Source organism: Triticum dicoccoides, chromosome 3B (genome assembly GCF_002162155.2).
Source record: "Triticum dicoccoides isolate Atlit2015 ecotype Zavitan chromosome 3B, WEW_v2.0, whole genome shotgun sequence".
NCBI lineage: Eukaryota > Viridiplantae > Streptophyta > Magnoliopsida > Poales > Poaceae > Triticum > Triticum dicoccoides.
Genome location: NC_041385.1, coordinates 352,084,296 through 352,101,142, shown reverse-complemented (window position 1 = coordinate 352,101,142; position 16,847 = coordinate 352,084,296). Strand labels below are relative to the sequence as shown.

Sequence of the window (16,847 nt, the reverse complement as noted above, 5' to 3'; positions counted from 1 at the left end):
GAAAAACACAATTTGCCAAGTACCATTACAAAAATACCAGAATTCGCTAGAAAACAGTCACTAAGTTAACTCCACATGTTGGGAGGAGAAATAGCACCTATGAAATGCCTAATTTGCCCCTGGCTTGAATGAATCAAATTGTCTCAACCGACTGAATACGCATGTTCAAATGTTGTTAAATTGCTTCAGCTAGCTAGGTGATAGCTGTAGTGATATATGTGTGCTTGAGCTTGATTGCTAGTGATATGTGTGCTAATATCAGCTTGTGCTTTTTCTAAGTAAATTGTTAAGAAAAAAATGGTGAATAGATGAGTTAAAACTGCTAAGTGTGGTGCATGGTGCAAGTGAAAACAAGGTAAAAACCATTTTGGCTCTTGTAGCAGAGGATAATAAATAGGTCTCCATAACCGAATGGTTAAATAAACACATTTTGCATGCAAAAGGCACTGAATCAGGAAGACATTACGAATTTCATGCAAGGACAAGGAACCAAATACTTTAAAATTATCAAGGCCACTAGTAGCAAAAACCAGTAAGTACAACTTGGCACCTGGTAGTGACAATCTTTAATGTTGCTAACCAGGATTAAGATATACATTTGACCTGATAATTTATCAGCTCAGTAAAAAAGATGGAACATCTTTCTTGCAGATTGAATGTATATCAGGTGTTCAATCTAAAAGTCCAAGTGGGAAAAAAGAGAGAAAGGCGAATCCTAATACAGTACAACTGTGTACAGATAAAATTTTCTTCCATTCCACAGTACAAAATCAATTCAACTTCAACTCTCAGTATCTTCCTTTCATCTGCATGGGCATCGCCCAAACTACTCCCTCGTTTGGAGATGTCCTATATGAATGTCAAAGAATCCCTATTTCATGTGAAATTCAATCGCTGTTAGGTCTGATGAAGTTAGGTGCATTTAAGATTGGTGCAATAACATGGTGTTGTCCTGTGGAACATGTTGCTGTGAAGAATGTTTGCTATGATTAGTCATGTTCTGCTATTTTATTGTATGGCTCTGAGGTTAGGTGCATTTAAGATTGGTGCAATAACATGGTGTTGTCCTGTGGAACATGTTGCTGTGAAGAATGTTTGCTATGATTAGTCATGTTCTGCTATTTTATTGTATGGCTCTGAGGTTACCTGTAGTTAATACAACAAGGAGCAATGTTTTTAAGGCGCTAAGGCCGCAGCATCGGGAGGGAGGGGACTGAAGCGGGGGGGGGGGAGAGGAGGGGAAGAAGATAGACAGACAGGGAGCAGCAACCGGAGAGGAAGCTGGCGGATCTGGTCGCCGGCGGCCGCCTAGAGAGGAGAGCAGAGGAGGGCGGGGAAAAGTTAGACGAGGGGAAAGAAGAGAGGACGGAATCCATCCATACCTTGTTGCTGGCGGTGCAGATCGAAGCCGTTGGTGGAGGTTCTTCAAACCCCAGTCACCGACATCCATGAGAGAGGAGAAAGCCCTTTCTCCGCAAGCGTTTGGTGTGGACTGGTCAGATTCTCTCTTTCTCCCCTCCTTCGCAACTTGTGCGTGTGATTTCACCTCTGTTTCCCTGTCCCCTCCCCTCCCCCCTTCAGTTTCCCGCGCGAGCTCCATGTTTCCACTCGAGAGCTATTTCCCGTTGCCTGCTCTGACTGGTGTCTAATTTCGCCCAAGGCGGCGCCTTGCACGTCTAAGCGACGCCTCAAGCTCCAAAGCGGACACCTCTGTGGCTGTCAAAGGCAAGCTCGATGCCTTGAGATTGGAGGGCGCCCTGACGCCTTAGGGACGCCTTGAAAACAATGACAAGGAGTTAGATTGTTGTGCTATAATGGAACCATATCCACCTCCAGTTGATGCAATCATCATTTATGGGTTCTCACTCTTGGCTTTTATCCAACAATTTGAATGTCCAAGCCCCACCAGGATCCACACCAGCCCAGCTAGGTACGACAGGCCCTAGAGGAAAGGATCGCGGAAGGTGCCCCCGAGTGGAGCCAAGAGAATGACGAGGCGCCCGGAGCTGACAGGGATCTAGTTCTGAGGACCAGAGGGCCCCGAAAGTCAACCTTTAGTCAAGGGCCCAGCAAATGGACATGAAGCCCTTTCCGTGGCTAGTTTGCCGGTACTGACGGAATTCGAAATCCCAAGTCAGGCTAGCATATGACACGAAGCCCTTTCCATGGTCAGTTTCCTGGTACTGACGGAATTCGCAGATGAATACAAGGTCTCCAAATCCCTAAAATACATCTATCCTTACATTTGTAATCACTTGCATAGCATTTTGAGTTCATTGCGGTTCGCTTCCAACTTCTACAACATCTTGAACTCCAAACTGCTTGAGTCGTGCCACTAACCCCTTCTGAGCTCCACTAAGTCGTGCCTTTGTGTGTAGGTGTGAGGTTGGACAAGATTCATTACCAAGTGCACTCATTTCACATTGTCAGCTGTGAGATCGCTTGATCCTTCACCAACATCAAAAGAGGTAAATTTGGTATTGTTCTTTTCCGTCTCTACTTACACCTTGCTGAGTGTCATTACGGATAGGGACGGTACATCTCGCCCGGTCTACGGCAACCAAGAGGATGCAAACAACTATGTCACCAAGACGCACCACTTCAGCTTAAAACAAGCTATGAATGATGTGAATGCCATCTTGCATGAGCGCATCAACAACCTCGCCACCGACTTCCGTGCAGAGATGCGCGAATTCGAAGCTCGCAACAAGGACTACCTCACGCCACGATGGAAGGGCAAATGGAGAGCATCCAGGTCATGTTCAACAACCACAAGTCTTCATGATATTCGCCTTCTTCAAGACGGCGATCAAGTACCCATGCTTTGAGATACCTTCCAGCGCTATTCACACCGGGCTCGACGACATCCCACCATGAAGACCAAGCGCCACCTCCTCATAGGGGCAATGGACTTCGAAACCCCATACTCGACTATGAACGTCGTGAACAAGAAGCTCATGAAAAACGCGTCTAAGAGGATTGGGCACCACAACTTCGCCAAGAAGAATATCAACATCGTCAACATGAAGTGTCGCCTACAAGAAGAGTGCATAGTGCATCGCCAATAAGAGGCTCATCGTGTGGAGGAAGCAAACCAAGCTCTCCATGATGTCAACACTTTGAAAAACCTTCCTCTCTCTCTCTCAGTCAAAAACAAAGAACAGAGGAGACACAAGAGTTTTTGTGTAGCGTAGTTAATGCTGCGTTTCTCCCTTTTATTCTTGCAGGATGCATGCTCTCCTACTGGACCGCGCCATCCCACGATCGACAGCATGCCGCACAGGACTATACTTGCACTCATGATCAGACATACCGCGCCCTCGATGTAGTCACTCAAGTAGGAGTTACTGCCATTGCAGGGCTTCCGGTTGAAGCCAGATTCGCAGTCGTGGCAGCATTTTCCCTTGCCATGGAAGCGTTTTCGTTGTCCGCTCCCCCATGCACCATGTACTCCACGGTGAAGCTGCCGGACCAAAGGTCGGTCGCTTGTCCAACTTTTGATCTCAGGGTAGCGTGATGAGGGCAAGGCAGCATGCCCTGGTAAGTCCTTGAAATGGTCGAATCTGGACTTCGCCGAGGCTCCAGGATGATGGGCCAAAGAGCCGAAAGCTTGAGGGCCCCTTGAGCTCTTGGTATTGGAACCAATCGAGCCCGCGCCATGGAGATCACTGCGTGCGAGGCGGCGGCTTCCTCGAGCTAGACCCGGATCTAATGCAACTTCTCATGTCCTGGGACTCCTTCCAGGATCTCAATTGCGTTGGCCGCTATCGTAACCATGACGAGGTTCCAGACCGGAGAGGAAGACGAGGACTCCTCTTCTTCGGGAGACCGAACTAGTTGTTGACATGAAGAGTGTGGTCACGTGGCTCTTGGAGGCGTTTGAGGCGTCGGGCGGCGAACTTGTCCTTCTGGCGCTTGAGTTCCTACTGCTCGACGGAGAAGTGGAGGCGCATTCCTCGAGTTGTGCGCCCGCAAGGTTTTGCTCCGTTATGAGGGTTGACAGACAGCGTCGAGGATCAGGCCCATCATGAAGACTTCTCACGCCAGCCCATGGTCAGCCCAGGGCCTTCTTTGGCACAGATTCTTAAGGGGCAAGCAAGGCGGCCGAGTGGAGACCACAGAGCACGACCCAAGGACCCCGGTGACGAAGTCCACGCCCTCGAAGCTAAAGGCCTGCCCCTTACGGAAAGGGGTGGGAAGGATCCATGCATCTGCCTTCTTTGAGACGAAGTAGAGGATGCCAAGGGTAAGATCTTGGTTCGTCATGGAACTGCAGATCATGGTTGCGGAGGCCATCTCGATCTGGTAAGTTAGATTTGCGTGCTTCGCCCCTACTTGGTGCGCCGAATATCGGTATTTAGTACAGGCAACACCGTCAAGGGACGACGTTTTGTTCAATAGGGAAGCTTACGGCGGATCGAGATGGTGAGGCACAGGGTGAAGGATTTACCCAGGTTCAGGCCCTCCGGGAGGAATTAAGACCCTACTCCTGCCTCCGGTGTTTGCATTGATGTGGTGCACACCATGGATCGAGAAGGTCGCCGAGGAGATCTATATCTCTTGGGTTACAAGTCTCTTGGCCTGGCGGCGGACAGGTAAAAGAAAGAGATGGGTGGGAAAATGACTTGCCTTGCTATATATACTTGGTCAAATAAGGGTTACATGGCTAGAGTCAGACCAGTCTCGGGCTAGCTCTCTTGGGTTGCGCCGAACGTCTGTTCTGTTTCCTTCTCCTCCGAAGCTTACCGAGTCAGTGAGGTCTCGGCCGTCGACTTCCTAACACCTATGGCCAACGTCTCCATTCCCAGGATCCTTGTCACCCCTCTACTGATCAAGGCGCCTAAACGGCGACGAGCCTTGCGTCCAGCGAGTGCCCCACCCTACAACCTCCATACTAAACATTGGCTACAGCACCTACATATTGCGAGACCGATGACTTGGACTGAAGGGGCGCCACAACTTTATATCATCGGTACGGTGACGATAAGAGGACGGCATAAAAACTATGCACTATTGTTGGGCCTGAGCAAATTAAAAGCAGCATGAGCAACATGGCGTTGGTCAAAACTCACTCTCAACTCATCACCAACCACAAAGACAAGAACTATCAAACAAAGGACCCAAAAAAATGAAATGGTACCTAGCTTTATCAAGGGGAATGCACAAACACTTTGGAGAATAACTGTACGAAACATTCTACGGCATCAATAACCTGATGCGAATATGCTCACTTGCAAGCAAGATCTAGAACCAACATCCCAGAAGGTGCATTTTATGAGGAGGTCCACAACCCTTCGACAAAAGGAATTCTAAAAATCAATTTGCTTACAACTAAGCAAGAAGATTGGTGCTCAAAAAATATGAAAATACTTGGAGGAAGTAAAGCCAAAAGAGGAAGGTGAAGAACTCATAAAGGACATTCAAGAAGGCCTCTATGGGTCACACTTGGTGCCAAGGCATGCCACCATTCTATTGGCAGACAACCCTGTCAGGCACCCAGGAATTTGTCAAGAGATGTCTACATGCCAATGGATGGCATGAGATGCAAACAAAACAGCTCATGAGCTACAACCGATTCCACCAACTTGGCCCATCACAAGATGTGAAATGGATCTAACCGGACGACCGAGCATAGCCCCCGGAGAGGCGAAATACGTAGTTGTGCCTCTAGTTAAGAAAGCAATAGTCGTTGTCCAGAAATTTGTGTCGAAGTTCATCATTTGCGGATCTGAAGTCCCAAGCGACATCATAGTAGACAATGCTAGACAACTTGACTGCAGGTCATTCGAAACATTTGTGAGAACCCAGGCATCAAGCTATGCTCTGCATTAATGGGCAATCCAATAGCAAATGGCATTGTGGAAAGGGCAAAAATAACCATTTTGACAGGACTGAAAACATGTTTCAATGATTTAGAGAAGGGACGATGAGTAGAAGAGCTACAAAAGTTACTACAATCCACCAGGACTATGGAGACTTGACCAATACGCTTCACCCCATTCAAACTGTTATTGGGAGAAGAGGCTATCACACCAGAAGAGTTGAAGCTCAAATCAATACGCACTGCCAACATCCTAGACAACGACGAGCACAAAGTCACAGTGGAGAACGTGGAGCACACTGGGCGACCTTGTGCTCAAGAAGAAACGCACAAAGTCACAATAGAGAACAAGCACAGTGGGCGACCTGGTGCTCAAGAAGAAACTCAATCCAGAAGAAGGAAAGTTAAGCTTCAAATGGGGAAGGGCATATGGGGTCTCAGGGGTAACAAGGCCAACCACATTCAAGCTACATGAAATAAATTGCCATGCCCATTACAGTTAATCACATAACGCTGAAATATATTCTTGTAAAGAAGCATCGGACTCTAGAAATAAATACGCCTTCACTCAAAAAGCCACGAATTAAATATGAAAGATAGTATGACCTTACTCTTATAAAAAAACACATTTTTCCTAGCTGAAGCGTTTTGATGGTATCACAAAAGGAGATTTCATGAACAAACAGATATCAGATTTTCATCGACATTGCCAATTAAACATGGTTTAGTGCTACAAATAAAAAAACAAAAGCATATCAAGATGGTGATGTTCATTTGAATGCTTCAATAACTGAAAATAAAATTGTAGATGTACAAAATAAACATAATGCCAGTATAACACTCAATCACAACTATCCACCTACAAAAATGACAGTTTTGTCCACTACTAGTAACATGTTACACACATAATAAGACCGATGCGTAAAGTACGGTTGGATAACCTTGAGATCGAAGAAGACCCCTCACGTAATTATAAACTGAAAATGTAACCTGCAGAAAAGAAAAAAAGACATTGAAGGTTGATGAAAGTATAGCAAAAAAGTGAACTACGGACAAAAGATTGTGCGAGTTTTCCATCTCGCAGATTCATGATTACTCGACCATTCAAGCTTTGAATTGAGGTATATAGTAATCATTAATAAGGTATATTAGAAATAATAAGGTATGGTGGTATTATCTATATGGTATATGAAGAGCGGGAGTACATACTCCCAGGAGTACATATACTAATTTTCTGTACTCCTAGGAGTATGTACTTACACGTTCAATATACCTCATAATCAAATGTTTTATACCTCTTTTTCATTCTCAATATACCTTATTAATTATTCTAAGTACCTTGATACAAATTTTATAAACAAAATATCATCTAGGCCCATAGTTTGCGTAATATACCATTTGTACGTACAAAAAAGCAGTTTGTGCATATAAAAAATATACATGCACCCAAATGAAAAAAAAATCACAAAACTAACTTTGAGGTATCTAGTAATCATTAATAAAGAATATTAAAAATAATAATAAGGTATAGTGGTATCATCTGTGTGGTATATGAAGAGCGGGAGTACATACTCCCAGGAGAATATAATCATTTTCCTATATATCCTACATATATATACTCCCAGGAGTATATAATCATATGGAGAAAACCCCTCATACAACTGGGATATTACACCGTTGGCGCAGTGACAGGAACACCAAAATCGTCAAACAATCACCCTAGCCAAGTCACCTTTGTTGTCGAAAGAGCCATAGCTCGCAACTCAACCGCTCTACATGAATGGGAAACTATAGTTTGTTTCCTCGTCTTCCAGAAAAACACAATAAGCAAAAGGGGGGAAAACAATTCGAAGGATTACGGCCCCAGGTAGCATCCAAATAGGCCAAAATTTGTAACGAACTGGAACATGGAATGAATAGACAGCGACAGATTGAAGACATTATAGAACAGAAAGGAGGTGACAGTAGTGAACCGACTAGGAGCAGAGACGAACTGACTTAAAATGTGAACATGATAGGAGAAAACTGGGCCAGTGGCAGCTATATAGACAAGACTCCTAACAAGATGATAACGCATCAGATCAGATAGAGGCTCGTCATTAGAAGCTCAGAGGTGGACTCTAAGATCCATAAAAGTCAACAGTGCTCTCACCAGGAAGAGCAGGACGAGCAAAAAGATCCTCAATACTTATTAGTGGAGAAAAAGAGGCCATCTGAGGTGAAGAAACCTATATCCCAAGGAAGTAAGAGGACCAAGATTAGAAAATGTGCTCTAAGACGAGCCTTCACAAAGATAATGTACTCGGGGTCATCACCAGTGATGATCATGTCATCGGTATAGAGAAGAGTTCAACCACGAGACAAATAGTGGACAAAGAGCACAGGACCGTGATCATCACTGGCCAGAAAATAATAGCATTGACCAGTGAGGCCAAGCACTCAAACCAGGCACAAGGCGCTTGCTTAAAGCCATTTAGAGAGGGACAAAGATGGCATACCATGCCGTCAATAACAGAGTGCCCAAGTGGTGGCCGCGTGTGGATCTGCTCACGGAACTCACCACTGAGAAGGCATTCTTGACATCAAGCGGAGAGACACACCAATGGTGAACATAAGTTCTGGCAAGAAGGGTGTGAACAGTGGTCATGTGGGCCACATGAGCAAATATCTTGTCTTAGCCATGATCATGCTCCTGCTCAAAGCCACCAGCCACAAGATGAGCCTTGTAGCGCTCAAGAGAACCATCGAGATAAGATGCAGGACGATATCCATGTCCAGAAGCTATGTGCGAGGCTCTCCACCAACGTGTATGGAACATGGTTGGACTCCTGTGCCGAGCTGTTGCTTCTTATCCTCCAGGCATCCTGGCCTGCGAATAATGCTAAGGAAAAAACAATGCAATTATATGAAGTACTAACCTGATCATTGTGTGCAGATGGTACTGCTAGGGACTCGCACATGTGGCTAACCTGAAAGGAGACCTGTCGGACTTGAAGGCCAAGTTGCTTGTCTAGGAGAAGGACAATGTTCTATTGACCTCACGATCCTAACTCCTAGAACGCCACCTGGCCTCCCCATGGAGGGGCAGAGGACGACTTGCACCGCGTCGAAACAGGAGTTGTGCTATCTGAAGGAACGCCTTGGCGCGGTGGAGGCAGCCCCATCGCGGGAGAGGTCCTTGGCGTTGCCATGCCAAGAGCGAGTCTGTGGCCAGTCTTCAACTTTTGTGATCGCTTCTTGTCTCGTGTGGTCCTACAGATGAAGCCCCTTAGGGATCTTGATAACCTCGATGAACTACAACAAGTTGAAGACTCCCTTGTTGCCTCGATGCGTCAGGCAATGGGTGCAAGAAGTGAGATCAGCGAGCGAGAGAGCAGTCACTGAAATCTTGGCCCGTGTCTCAACAGCTTCCATACGATTCATTGACTACACGTGTGGGTTCCGAAGCGTGGCCACTTCCCTGTGTGGCGACTCGATCCCTAACAGCCGGCGAGGATGTTCCAACCCCTAGTGGTTCATGCTCGTAGGGTCTTTCCCTGTAATAATGGATGTACAACCCAAAAATTTATGTAACTAAAGAAAAATCATACCAACCTCCCCTTCCATGGATTGTTCTTCTCCATAGCATTTAATCTTTAGTTAATTTTCAACTCCTTCCTAGCCCTCGAGCTGCTTAGCCCAAGGGCAGTGTCTTGGGTCAGGTGGTCTAGCCTCATTATTCTGGAATGTGCGAGCAGATTGCGATTTCCTAGTCATCTTTGAGGTCATCCCAAGGCTCTTACCCCGCTTACTATACAGGTTACCACATGGCGTCTCTGCCCCTCTATCCGAATCCCATGCAATGCCAAGGCCGGAGAACCAGTAGTGTTTTGAATGGGGCTTATTGTGGCCTGCCCCAAGAGATCAGGGTGCTCAAGTTGGCCCTAAGGCGGAAAGAGGTGTGGGTTTGCTAGGAGGTACAAATATCTTGGGTAGGCAATTTAAGTGCCATGTCTAACCTTAATTAATGGTTAGGTTGTCCCTCGAATCTGCCTCTGTCTCATTCCTATTAGAAAATAGTCTAACATGAGGAGCAAAGGGTTAGTCATGAACATTCTCGACCGAAGTGTTGTCGCAAGCATAATTTATTTATTTTTTCGAGAAAACGCAGAAGATTTGTGTTTCATTGCATTGAAAAGGAAAGGGGTTTTAGTTACATCCTCCAAGGAGGCAATCATACAGTGCGAGGGTGTTGCAATTAGTGTACATCCCAGGTCTGGGGAATGAGAGCACGCAGGCCCAACGCGCCGGCTCTGGCCCAAAGGGTCGCCTCCTCCTTGATCTTAGCCAGTAGCGCAGCTATTGAAGGGCTAGCTCTGTCGAAGACGCAGTCGTTCCGATGCTTCCAAAGCATCCAGGGAATGAGTAGTGTCGCAGAGGCGAGGCCCTTGCGCATCAGCTTGGGCGTGTGTTGCCGCACGGATAGCCATCAGGTGTTGGTTGAAGGCTCGCCATCAGGCGGGTTGCAGGGAACCCTTAGCCAGCTCAGGATTTCGTACCATACCTGCCGAGAGAACGGGCAGGCCAGGAGGAGATGCTGGATGGTCTCCGGCGCTTGGTCGCAGAGTGGGCAGCGCGCGGGGTGCTGCAAGCCGCGACGGGCGAGGCGGTCGGTGGTCCAGCACCGGTCTAAGTGGGCGAGCCAATGGAAGAAGCGTACCCGGGGCGGCGCCCAACATTTCCAAGTGAGCTTCCAGGCATCACATGGGGTGGATCCGTGGAACGTGGCAATGTAGGCGGACTGCGCGGTGTAGGTGCCCTTGGAGCTCCACTTCCAGAGTAGATGATCCGGCTCGGCGGAGAGCGTCGTGTGCTCGATCATGTGCCAGAGTTGCAGGTACTCGCCGATCTCCTGAATCCCAACTGTGCCCTGTATGTCGTGCGCCCAACTGTTGGCCTGAAGGCCATCCACCACCGTCCGCAGCTTGCGACGTCTTTTGGGGATGCAAGAATATAGCGCCGGCGCGATCTCGCGGACGGAGCGTCCGTCGATCCAACAATCCTCCCAAAAACAAGGCGAGATGGCCGTTGCCGATCTGCATGGTGATCGAGGCAAAGAAAGAGCGCGCTCGTCGACGGAGAACTGCAGGTCAAGACCACTCCAAGCCAGGGCGCTGTCGGTGCGGCTTAGCCACAGCCAACGTGTGCGGAGAGCGAGGCCTGTGCGCTCAAGGTCGTGGACACCAAGTCCCCCAAGCGAGATCGGCCGTGCGACGCGCCGCCAATTGACATGGCAGTTGCCGCCATTGGCTTCGGCATGTCCGGCCCAGAGCAATCCCCTTTGTATCTTCTCAAGCGCCTTGATGATCCGCTTCGGGAGTGCAAGCACCAGCAGCTGGTTGATGGGGATGGCGCTTAGCACAGCCTTGACGAACGCGAGGCGGCCAGCTTTGTTCATGAGGCGCGCCTTCCAGGTAGGCAGCATGCCAGCAGTTTTGTCGACCACAGGTTGAAGTAGGGCAGCGGAGGGACGCTTGACCGTGAGCGGGATGCCAAGATATGTGATAGGCAGGTCCACGATGGGGCAGCCAAGTGCGTCAATGATGGGTGCCACGTCGTCGCCGTCGCAGCAGATGAGGGTGGCCGAGCTCTTCAGGAAGTTCATCTGGAGGCCCGACGCGCGCCCAAAGAGCTGCAGGACTCCTTTCACAGCCATGGTGTCGCCCTGGGTGGGGTGGGAGAATAGGATCGCACCGTCCGCATATAGCGAGACGGCAGGGATCGGGCGCCGCGGGTTAAGCTGCTGCAAGATGCCCGTCTCGGTGGCTCGGTGAAGGAGACGGCTAAGCGTGTCGACCGCGAGGACGAATAGCTGGGGCGAGAGGGGATCACCCTGTCGAAACCCGCAACGGTGCCAAATGGTCGGGCCGGGCTTGCCGTTCAGGAGCACCTTGGTGCTGGCCGACGAAAGGAGGATGGCCAACCAGTCCAGGAAGCAGCTGTCGAATCCATACTGGCGCAGGACCTCAAAGAGGAATGGCCAGCTAATCGAGTCGAAGGCACGTGCCAAGTCGAGCTTCAACAGCAAGCGGGGGGCCTTGAGCTGATGGAGGAGGCGCGCGGACTGCCAGACGAGGACGAAGTTGTCATGCGACGAGCGTCCAGGGATGAACGCGTTCTCGTTCGCGCTGACGAGGGCATTAAGCTTGGGCACGAGTCGCAGCGAGAGGACCTTCGCGAAGATCTTGGCGACGAGGTGGATGAGGCTTATCGGCCTGTAGTCTCCAAGGCAGCGAGCATCCGCGCCCTTGGGCAGCAGCGTGAGGAGCGCCTGGTTAAGGCAGCTAAAACCTCGGCCCCGGAGCGCGTAGAGCTGCTGGAACACGTCGATGAGGTCCTGCTTGACGATGGGCCAACGTGCGCGCAAGAAGTCAGCGGTGAAGCCGTCGGGACGGGTGCTTGGTTTATTCGGTCAGCCAAGTTAGTTTAATTATGGATCGTTAAGCTGGTTGATTGACAAATATTTGGAATTGGTGTAAGCTCAAAAACCATTCTCTAGTATGACTAGCATCTTGCACAGAATATTTTAGTTCTGCAAGCTAGTTCGTAGCTTCTTCCTAATAGCCCTAGAGTTTAAATCGTCTTTGTCATTTTGTTCAAAAAAATGGTCAGCTCTCCTCCACGAAAGCGAGGAGTTTGTGGTGCAACACGGATCAATTGTGTGTGGCAACAAGTACTCTGCGACGCAGAACTCTCCTCCATGTGGACGCCCGCAATATCTCAGTTAAGACATACCCATCTACGCATGAGGCACCTTATCATGGTTTCTCCTCTAAAGTAAAGGTGTCCTTATGCTGACATGAATGGTGTTGCAAGTACTAGGTCGAGAGGTGCATTCCATTGGAGTTGTGTCGATCGATTATCAGATCGTATCAGATCGCACCCTGGGCCGCATGTTCAGGGGCTCAACACTCTGAGTCCAAGAGGCGGTACAAGGTCGCTAAAACACAACTGTTGACCATCATTTCCACCCCTAGCAAGCGAGACTGACGAGGGCATAAGCTTGCCATAAGCATGCCAAAGGTGTTCTTGCTTTTATTACCTCTACCTCGAGGCATTCAGATCTTCCCCTTGGTGGGGGCTGGAGAGCGGCGGCGGTGGATGTAGGCTTGTCCTTCCCCTTGTATGGAGGGTTGGGCATGTTGTTAAAAGCAACTACGACTAAGGTTGACTTTGTCGGCGTTCTGGGAACCAGGGTACCCAGACTTGCCTGCCTGCGGCCCATGGCGTGGCTCCATCGACGGCCTGGTACGGCCCATCTACAACATCACCAAGACAAGAGGGCCAAGCCTCGCGAGGGGAACAACGCCAAGACCTCCTGAGGGAGCGGCCTCCCAAGGCTGCCCCTGAGGAGCGGAGATTCCTATGCAGGTGCCCAACCTCATGAGGTTGCGGTGACGCAAGCCATGACGACCAAGGCCAGGCGGGCGCCAACGGGCGCAGAGAAGACAGTTCCCTCTTTGGTGCTAAGGAGGCAAGCCCAGGCATGGGTCCCGAGGAATCAGGCAAAGGTTTCCCTTCCAGTGCAACGAGACCAAGACCACCAGGACGGATGTCATCGCTGAGCCCACAGCGGCGTCACGACCAGAAGGTTTGCAGGAGAAGACCACCTTTTGTCAGGATAAGGTGTACTACTTGTCCCCTTTCAAAGTGGCCACTGTGGGATCCCTTCCCGCCTACGTTTTGAGGGAAGAGGACCAAGGCCACTATAAGTATAGGTTAGCCACCACCGAGATCGGGATCCAGATCCACCGAGCCCCTCGACTCACTCCCTCACAAGAGCAGACCTCGCGAAGTTGTTCATCCCTTTTACTTGTCCATCCTCAGCCCCTCATGAGGCAAATCCACCCCAAAGCAGGAGTAAGGTCTTACACCGCAAGGTGGCCCGAATCTGGGTAAATTGCCCTGTTCATCTACTTCCTTGTTCATCGAGCTAGGCCGTGGTACGACGGGTCGGTTGGCTGGAGAGGCTGAGTTATTCGCACACGCCCCAGTGTTCAAACCTTTCTTGGGTCCGCGGAGCCCATTTGGCGCGCCAGGTAGGGGCATTTCGGAGCCCTCCTTTCATCTTTGCTCCGCTTCCGCTCCGTCGCTCCCATGGCAGAGGTTCTCCGAGCTTGCGCTGAGCGTTGGGCCGCTCGTCCCGCCCAGGCGGCGCCCTCCGGCCGCGGAGCTCATCACTCCATGCTCCCCGCGGCCAGCGCGGCCGCGGAGCTAGGCCATGGGGCGACGGGTCGATTGGCTAGAGAGGTTGAGTTCTTCGCACACACCCCAGTGTTCGAACCTTTCTTGGCTCCGCAGAGCCCTGAATCCGACGGACTTGGAGTTGTTGCTTCCCAAGGACTTATTTTTGCCGGACACATGGTCATTGTGGTGCGACCTCAACCTGGATGAGCCTGAGGGCTCGTTTAAGAGAAGTTTCATGGCATCTTTAGCATCATGGCTTCCCATGCCCACATGACGGCTTTCACGGAGCGTGCCTGAGCCTTTGCTAGGTTGGCAGCGCAAGCAGTGGAAAATAACCGTCAATTGAAGGCTTGAATGGTCGAGTAATCATGAATCTATGAGATGGTGTTGCGACTCCAAACAATGTTGGATTAAATCCCGGAGTGGCTTGTCGTCTCCCGATCGAATGCATTGTAGATTGTGCTTGGTATTGGATTGGCCGTGTGGCCCTAGAAGTTGGACACAAACTTATGACATAGGTCTTCCCAGGAGTGAATCGATGACATCAAAATCAGCACTGGATGGCTCCATAATTCATTTGCTGTTTGGAATCATACTCAGGCAACAAAACACAACAGGATTACTTAGGTACAAACAACTTACAATGAAGCCCAACATTTGTGTACCATTAGATACAAGATTAATGACTACTTACAGCCCAAGTTGGATATAGTGCTACTATTGTTGGAGAAAGGCCACGATACAACCCAGGAAGGCCTTCAGTTTTGAGTATGTGTTGCAATCCTGAAAGAATTATCCTACCTAATAAACAAAGGAACATTACTTAGCAAACGAAATAAAAAAAGTATCATGGTAAAAATGTTGATCATAAGATCAAATGAAGATAGCATGGTGGATGTTACGATTTGGAATGCATGCACATGACATCGGTGCTTTCTGAATATCCAACATTTATCTACCAAGATTCTATAGTGATAATGGAGATATAGCAAGTAGTGTAAATGTTGTGACATTCTATCAAACAAACCATCATATTTATACACACAAAAGGTTGTATTGTGCAGTTCATAATTCATACAAAAACAACCCCTCTTCAAGTACAAATTTTGCATAAGGAGAAGGCAATTTGGAACACCGAAAATGACTTTATTCTCGAAGGAGTCTTGCAAAGTCTCTATAGAAGGAGGAAATTCAAGAAAGCAATGAACTTGCTAGTTCATAGAGCAAAAAGGAAAGCATACACAGGATTACAAGCTCAGGTTGAACCATTGAAGCTTTCATCTAACTTTTTCTACAGCAGTAGAGGGCTTAGGCCTTGTATTAGTTTTTTGTTTTCCTTTTCTGCCCTTCTGTACAGTTATTCTCTCATAAAATACAAAAATACACACATTATCTGCAAGTACGAAACATCTAGTAATAGGTTTTCCACCAGGTTTTCCGGTACCTCACTTGATCTTAATCAAACGGCATTAGAGAGCACCTTACTCCCAAATCACATGATGTAGGCCCCATTTGGATCCTCTCCAGCTTCCCGAAATAGCCAACTTCTCGAGAATCCAGCCAGCGCCAGCTTCCGATGGGAGCAGCGATCCATTCAGCAGCAGAGAGCAGCTCCTCTCCATCAGCAAAAAACAGAGAGGTAGGGGAAGGGGCAGCTCACCTTGAGCTAGGGTTAAGGGCAAGGATGGCTTCAGCGCATGGTGTCGGGGTGCTGGAGCTGCTAGGGGTGTGGCGTCCTGCTGCCAGAGATGTTGAGGTTGAAGCGTCATGGTGTCGGCGTCGTGGGGTTGAGGCGTCCCGTTGCCGATGAGGTGGAAGCAACGGAGATGCGAGGGGCAGCAACGAAAGACTGCCAGCGGCGCGGCGGCCAGCCGACTAGCGATGGGGTGGCGACGGGGTTGGCGACTGCTAGGGTTAGTGCCAGAAAGGAGAGGAGAGGCGCGGGGTATGACTGCGTGTGTGCGGTCGCTCTGTATCGCTCGGGAGGGCTTCTTCGGATCGAAACAGCACGCATGCACCACTTTGGAATGGCATTCTCGCATAAATTGGATCAACTTCTTCTTCCACTCTTTTAGGAGTTGGGCTTCCGCTGCTCCAAAGAAAATACACTCGTCGGGGACGGGCTCCATGAAGCTGGCTTCTAGGAGCTGACGCGTTCGGGGTGGCTTCTTCCAGAAGCCAGTGATGCTTGGAGAAGATCCATGAGTAGAGTGCATATTATATAAAATGGAGAAGGGCAACCATGAGGGTAGCAGAGGTGAGTCAAAGTTGGGACCACGGTGTGTACGCTGCCAATCTATGCTAATCATCTATGCTTGTAATCATAGAAGGTTAACCATTTCCCTCTACCGAACACAACATCTCATTAGACCAGTTGGTTGGAGCTGCACTAGCAAGCAGTGGGGCGCGATGTCGATATGCTATTGTGCACGTTGTTGAGCTATGTTCGAAATAAGTTCCAGCAAAGTCTTAGTGTTCTTTTGGCGATTATCATCGCTTGTATCTCCAAAACTAAAAGAAAACAAAGTTCGTAAAATGTTATATTGCACAACTATCTAAATTGGACAAAACCATGCACCTTCGATCTCACTTTTTCTTTGTTGCAGTACCCTTGGGCGGTTGCACCTAGTGGCATGGTTCAAGAAAGCGTTTTTAAGCGACGCTAAAGCGCTCAAGTGCTGAGCGAGAGTTAATAGTGTTGAGCGAGAGTTAATTGCTCAGAACCACCACACTATGGCTAGGGTAACAGGTAACCACCAATTCTGACAAAATTCAATAAAAACCACCACTTCAGAGGCCG

General features: G+C 48.9%; 1 protein-coding gene across 2 annotated transcripts in view; it reads right to left on the bottom strand.

Annotated features, from left to right (window-relative positions):
- LOC119276049 (nicotinamide adenine dinucleotide transporter 2, mitochondrial-like) overlaps nt 1-16,847 on the bottom strand; it is a 51,997-nt gene that overhangs the window by 25,449 nt on the left and 9,701 nt on the right. For both annotated transcript variants that reach the window (XM_037557012.1, XM_037557013.1), the window contains 2 exons: nt 14,742-14,848; nt 6,763-6,811 (listed from right to left, as the gene is read on the bottom strand). In XM_037557012.1, coding sequence (XP_037412909.1) covers nt 6,763-6,811; nt 14,742-14,848 — 156 coding nt within the window. The remainder of the gene's footprint in view (nt 1-6,762; nt 6,812-14,741; nt 14,849-16,847) is intronic.